The following is a 7,027-nucleotide window of genomic DNA, read 5'->3' on the forward strand; positions in this document are numbered from 1 at the left end:
CTAGGGCAGTTCCCAGAGAACAGTGGGAGCTGACAGGCAAATGCTGGAAAGGATTGGTTTCCTAGAGCATGAACAGCCCAGACTAGTTGGAGCAAAGGCCTGGGGTCAGCAAAAAGAGAGGCATGAGTCTAAGGAGATGGCTGGAAACCAGATGGTACCATAGGGCACTGAACCCCAAGCTAGGGGGCCTGGGTTTATCCTGTAAATGATAAGGGAGCTCATGACATCTGTAGAGTGATGTAGTGCAGAAAAAATGATAGGTCTGTCCCGTCCATTCTTATCTGGAAAGCAAGGGTCTGGGCATAACCACCATTTAGTGTACTGAGTCCCTCCATCTTGACTCCTGCTGTGCCTATCTGTGGGATCTAAGGCCCTGCCAGCCTTGGGAGTTAAGGGTCAAAGTGCCCAGAGGAGACTGAGCCCAAAAAGGAAAACTGAGATCAAGAACTGGGGGAGGGGAGGCAAACCCCTATTCTAACCTCCAGTGCATTTATGCATTTCTTGGACAAACTTTCATTCGATGCCTGCTGGCTACCAGGCCCTCCACCAGGCACATGGCCAGTGCTCTAAGCAAGGTGTCCAGTGTAATGGGATACGTTTCAGGGGTGCCTAACCTCAGCTGGAGGCCAAGAAGGGTTTCCCTGAGGAAGGAGCTTTTAGGCTGAGCAGGGGAGAAGAGCAGGAGCTGGCAGGTGAGGAGGCTGAGTGCGTTCCAGTGGGGAGTCGGAGTACACGTGCAGAGCCACAGAGGCCAGAGGAGGCCGGCACTGGGGAGGGGCAGGAGCAAGCCCTCCAAGGACACAGCACACTGGGGTGCAGAGAGGGCCGTGAGCGAGGGCCCATGGAGGGTGTTCAGTGGGGGAGTGACATGACTGGGCTTAATCTCTACAGAACAGAGGTACTGGGCACTTAATATGGCCACAGTAAAGTAGTCCCACGAGCCCCTGACCACAGCTCCGTGTCTGATTGTCCTCAGTGCCCTTGACTGAAAGTACCTTGCTCATTAATTTGTTTATGTGTCCATTATCTGCCTCCCCTAGTGGCCTTTGAGTTCCATAAGGGTAGGGATTGTGTCCGTTGCCTTCTCTGTTCCAAAACAGCATCTGGCACATAGTAAGAACCCAAGAGAGAGTAAGTGAATGAATGAATGGACCAGTGCTTGAGTATTTTATCAGCTCTTAATTCTCAGTGGACTTTGCACTGGGTTAGGGGTCACCCAGTTTAAGATGAGGAAAGTACAAAGTGGCGAGAGTAAGTAACTGGCCCAGGATTACACAGCTAGGAAGCGGTGGGGTTCTAGTCTCTCAGCTGAGCCAAAGCTCAGAACCGCTGGGCTCAGGTGTTGCCAAATTGAAGCTGGTGATGACAGTGGAGGCGGCAGGGGGGTGGTGTCCTGGCTGAAAGCAGTAACAGGAGACTGCCCCGGCATCCTGGGGCCAGCGGTTAGAAGAGTTCCCCTGGAGGGTCAGCTCCAGAATATCATCCTCACTGTGGGGGGCACGCCAGGTTAACACCACCTTCTTCTATGCAGAAAACAGCGGAAGCAGATGCACAATCACCTCCGGCAGAACATGTGCCCTGCCCATCAGAACCGGAGCTTGGCCAATGGGCCCAGCCACCCCCGGCTGGACCCCGAGGAGATCCAGATGGCAGATGTGAGTGGTGTTCCCAGAACCCCCTTGGAGCCCTCACTGGAGAGCCAGCCTTGTTCTGTGCCCTGCCAGGCCAGGGCAGGGCAGCAGCAGGCCCACACCACGCTCAGCCTTGCCTGCCTGCCCAGCCTCACCAGGAAGACTGGCCTTGCTTTGCCCACTTTCTCAAGGCATTGATTTGCTGGGGCCTTCGCTGTCCTAACATCAAGTCCCTCACCCAGTGGACCGCTCCCCAGCCTGAAACTGAGTGTGTCGCTTCCCCATCCCCACCAGGAAGGAGGGCCAACTCAGTAACCCATCACTAACTCCCACCCAATTGTGTCTGTTGCAGTACATCTCCAAGAACGTGCCAGCCACGGACCACGTCATCCGGAGGGAAACCGAGACCACATTTTCTGGGAGCCACTCCTGTTCTCCTTCTCACCACTGTTCCACAGCCACCCCCACCTCCAGCCACAGGTGGGCACCAGCCAGGTGCACGTCTGCCTGGGGACACACAGAGAAGCCCCCCAGCCAGGCTCGGCTCTGTGTTGAGGGTCCCTCAGAGTCAGAGGCAGGAGGTGGAGCACCTCAGACAAGAACCCACCAGCAAACATTCATCCAGATCCTCGGCGGCCCAGATTCCCTTTTCCAGTCTAAACTGACCCCAGAGGAACAACAGCATCCCTGGGCTCCCACCTGACACTGAGTGTTGGCATCACGTTATCCGGCGTTAAGTACCTCCTCATTCAAACACCCACACCTATTTGATGCCCTCTCTTGGGTTTGCTCATATGAACCTAGTTCCCCATAGCTTCCATTCCTTTAGAGTGGGGAGGTCTGCCTGCCCAAGCACAAAGGTCCATAGAGCTCAAGAAATACCATAGTTGGCCTTCTTCCCTCGGGAGCAGCATGGACTAGGCAAGGGCCCCCAGGTATTGGCCACGAGGGCTGTGCTCCTGACATAGGTGGCCAAGGACCATGGGAGTGGAAGCGTCCCCCACAGGGAGCCCCGGGCCAAGGCTAGGGGGAGGATGGTGGCACAGAGGAAAAGAAGAGGCTCGTGCACATGGCAACCCACCCATCCACAGGATACTTGGCCGTCCCTCCCCACTAGATCATGATGTGACACGTTGGCTCAGAGTGGAGAAGGGCAGTAAGCTGAGGGTGCCTGAAATGCAATGAAGAACCAGGGAGGGGGCGGGCCCTTGGACCACACCTGCTGGGCTGTCCTGCCCCTTCCTGATCCCTCACCTCTCCTCCACCCACCTTCTCCAGGCATGAGAGCCACACGTGGAGCCTGGAACGTTCTGAAAGCCTGACCTCCGACTCACAGTCAGGCATCATGCTGTCTTCAGTGGGCACCAGCAAGTGCAACAGCCCGGCATGTGTGGAGGCCCGGGCACGGCGGGCAGCAGCCTACAGCCTGGAAGAGCGGCACGGGGCAGCCGTGCCACCTTACCATGACTCCGTAGACTCCCTGCGTGACTCCCCACACAGCGAGAGGTTAGTTCCTGCCTCATGCCCTCTGCCCCACCCTGGCCAGAGAACTGGCACCACTGGCCCAGGGCTGACCCTTTGGCAACTCAGACACACTCAAGAGATTCTCAGGTCCATATTTCAGCTTGGCCAGCAAGGTCCCTGAGAGGTTCAGTGATCTGCTCAGGGTCCTCAACATGTTCATGACAGACTGGGACTGTAGCTGAGCCAATGGACCCTGGTGTGGAGTGACTGTCTAGTTTAATTGTCCTACTAGGACACTTTTCAAAGTAGAAGGGGTTGTTAATAATTAATTGCACTAGAAAATCAGGAACAAACACAGGCTGTTCCAGACAAACCAGAACATACGGTGACCCTACCCTGGTGTCACCCAGAGGCCCCATGGCCCAGCGGGAACAGAAAGACACCAAAATGGGGCAGATTGGAGGGTGGGAGGGGAGGCTGTCTGCAAGGAGACTGAGCAGTGCAGGCTGGGCACAAACCAAGAAAGACTACAGGCCCTGGCAATATCAGCAACAACTACAGCCCAGGGATCAAGACACCATTGAGTTTCCAAGCACTGGATAGGGTGTGAACCAGGAAACTCCCCTTCTTCCCTGACTCCACGCAGGAGTCACAGGAGGCCAGCCCTCCACCTTGTTCTGCCCTCCAGTGGCCCTTAGCAAGTGGGATCTGTGGGAAGAGAGCAGAGGAAGGTGCAGAGTACTGGAAATTCTGGAACTCAGAGTACTGGAACTGAGTACTGGAACTCAGAGCTGGAGTAGAGGGAGAGGAAATGTTCTCCTGCTCTAACTTAGCCTACTCCATGCCAGCCCTCGCTGAGCAGACCTGCCTGGGGACCCAAAGATGGCCCACCTGGTTCTTGCTCCGGAGGAACTCCGAGCCACGGACACAAACTACTGAAGCTCACAGCCACCTAAGGAACGTGCTTAGCACAGGCCATCCTACCAGGGCAGAGAACCAGTCTGACTCCAGGCTCTAGGAAGCAGCCAGGTTTCTCAGACCAACCTTTCAAAGCCCATCACACACCACCTGTGTGATTTGGAGAGGATGGTCACCCCTGTACCTTGTTTCCTCAGCTGTAAATAATGAAAAACAGTACCTACCATGCATGGTTCCTGAGAAGGCCATCAGAGATCATATGCACGGAGCCCTCTGCCTCCTACCCAGCTATACTAGGTGCAGCTGTTGTTTTCAGTCTCAGTAGGACTTCTGAATGGTTGGGAGGTAGAGACAAGAAGAGCACTTCAGGCAAGGGAAGCACTCTGAGCTGTTCCAGCATCCAGTTTCAGAACATGGCTAGTGAGTGAGGTGCCCGGAGCCAGGGTGAGCTGTAGGGAGAGTGGAGCTGGCTCTAAACAGGTAGGCCAGGCCAAGTAAATGGCAATGGCCCTGGGCTCTGCTTATAATGGGGGCCTTGAATGGGTAAGCAGGAATGGCCTCCTTAAGCAAAACAGTGACGGTAAAAGATTGCTCTGGAAAACTGCATACCATGAAGGAGGTGCCCTGGAGTCCAGTAATGACCGGAGCGAATAACTAGGCCCGGAATGGGATAGAGCAGGGCACAGGGTGTGTTCCAGGAGTTGGGGAATGGTAGCTAATTGGATGTACTTGTGAGGGAGGACAGAGAGGTAAGTGAGGCGATTCAAAAAAAGAGTAATGGGGACTCTGAGAGCACTGAAGTGTAAGTCCTGGTTCCTCCCTGGCATCGGTTCAAATCCCACCTCTACCACTTCCTGGTTTCGTGAACCCTGAGCAGGTCACTTAAATGTTTTGAGTCTTAGTTTTCCTCATGTGCAGTATGGAACTAACCTGAGGGTCTTAGGGTATTGCTGTTAGATGAGATAGTACAGGTAAAATGCCCCAATCTGAGCCTGACCCAAAGTAACTATTCAGAAATCCTGGTGACTGTGGGCATCCCCCACACGGAAGGATCATTCGGGGAGGATCACCAAGCAGGCACCTGCATTCCATTTGATACATTTATGGAATCATCCCAGCGACGCCACGGAATGAGCATTGTGGTTATCCCCGCTTAACAGATAAGGCAACTGAGCCTGGTAGAGGTTAAGGAAATTGCTTAAGGACAGTAAGGAGGGCCACCATGATTCCTAGCCACGGAGTCCCAGGCAAGACCGCTTCTTTCCGTCAGGATCCACCCCTTTCACCCCACCCCGTAGCCCCCAGCCCATGCCTCTGCCTCTCCCCGCAGGTACGTGTCGGCACTGACCACGCCCGCGCGCCTCTCTCCCGTGGACTTCCACTACTCGCTGGCCACGCAGGTGCCGACTTTTGAGATCACGTCCCCCAACTCGGCGCACGCAGTGTCTCTGCCGCCGGCCGCGCCCATCAGCTACCGCCTGGCGGAGCAGCAGCCGCTACTGCGGCAGCCGGCGCCCCCCGGCCCGGGGCCCGGGGCGGGCGCGGACATGCAGCGCAGCTACGACAGCTACTACTACCCCGCGGCGGGGCCGGGGCCGCGGCGCGGGGCCTGCGCGCTGGGCGGCAGCCTGGGCAGCCTGCCAGCCAGCCCCTTCCGCATCCCGGAGGACGACGAGTACGAGACCACGCAGGAGTGCGCGCCACCGCCACCGCCGCGGCCGCGCACTCGCGGCGCGTCCCGCAGGACGTCGGCGGGGCCCCGGCGCTGGCGCCGCTCGCGCCTCAACGGGCTGGCGGCGCAGCGCGCACGCGCGGCGCGGGACTCGCTATCGCTGAGCAGCGGCTCGGGTGGCGGCTCGGCTTCTGCCTCGGACGACGACGCGGACGGGGCGCTGGCGGCCGAGAGCACGCCTTTTCTCGGCCTGCGCGGGGCTCACGACGCGCTGCGCTCGGACTCGCCGCCGCTGTGCCCGGCGGCCGACAGCAGGACTTACTACTCCCTGGACAGCCACAGCACGCGGGCCAGCAGCAGACACAGCCGCGGGCCGCCCCCGCGGGGCAAGCAGGACTCGGCGCCCCTCTAGGGGCCCCCGCCGCCCGCCGCCCCCTCCGCCTCGCCTGCCCCACTGTCTTTAAGGAGGACAGAGACCACCGCCTGGAGAGAAAAAGGAGGAAAAAAAGAAATAAAAATATTTTTATTTTCTATAAAAGGAAAAAGGTATAACAAAATGTTTTATTTTCATTTTAGCAAAAATTCTCTTATAATACTAGCTAACGGCAAAGACGTTTTTATAGGGAAACTATTTATATGTAACATCCTGATTTACAGCTTCGGAAAAAAAAAAAGAAACAACAAAAAAAAAAGAGAGATGGGCCAATTTTTTGACTCTTTAATAGAAACCTATATTGTGGTGCCTTTTGCTGTACGCTAATCTGCGGCTCCTGGAGAGAAGTCGGGTTGTGGGGTGGGGGTTAGGGGAATGTAGGATCCCAAGCTGGCAGGGGTGAGAGGAAGCTGGCAAAGAAGAGGCTGCTGGGTGCTGGTGGGGGCGGGGAGGGGACTGGCCCTGAGGAAGAAAATGAGAACAGTAGCAGCTTTGCCCCCAGGCAGATCTTGAGTCCCCCACCCCCTGAAGAGAAGGCAAGGATCTAGGCTTGGAGCCAGAGCTGGGGTCAGGTAACATTCAGGGGGAGACTTAAGGCCCAGCGACAGCAACCAGAATGGGGAGAGGACCTCCCTGTTCCTTACAGCTGCTAAGGGAGGGGGCACTGAGACAGAGATCTTCCCGACAGTCCTGGCTCCAGGGAGGGGGCAGCTCTGCCAGGGCCCCAACTTTCCGGCTCCTCCTCCCCGTGGCCTCCAGGATGCCCTTCCGTCCTCTGCAGCACCTTCGTTTACAGGTTGTCTTTTCTATTTTATGCCTGCATGTCCTTTGCATTTCAGATTCTTTAGATTGGATGCATGGTCACGCTGGGACCGAGAAGAGCCACTCCACAGTGTATTTGATTCCCCT

The 7,027-nt window shown here is 56.5% G+C and overlaps 1 protein-coding gene across 6 annotated transcripts in view; it reads left to right on the forward strand.

Moving 5' to 3' along the window:
• The window catches only part of NRG2 (neuregulin 2), a gene marked incomplete at its 5' end in the record, with an annotated part of 173,935 nt that extends 167,587 nt beyond the window's left edge, over positions 1–6,348 (forward strand). For all 6 annotated transcript variants that reach the window (XM_080804012.1, XM_080804013.1, XM_080804014.1 and 3 more), the window contains 4 exons: positions 1,532–1,655; positions 1,984–2,111; positions 2,910–3,137; positions 5,344–6,348. In XM_080804012.1, coding sequence (XP_080660138.1) covers positions 1,532–1,655; positions 1,984–2,111; positions 2,910–3,137; positions 5,344–6,097 — 1,234 coding nt within the window. In that variant the 3' untranslated portion in view covers positions 6,098–6,348. The remainder of the gene's footprint in view (positions 1–1,531; positions 1,656–1,983; positions 2,112–2,909; positions 3,138–5,343) is intronic.
• Positions 6,349–7,027: the final 679 nt, after the last annotated feature.

Source organism: Martes martes (assembly GCF_963455335.1).
Source record: "Martes martes genome assembly, chromosome: 5".
Lineage (NCBI taxonomy): Eukaryota > Metazoa > Chordata > Mammalia > Carnivora > Mustelidae > Martes > Martes martes.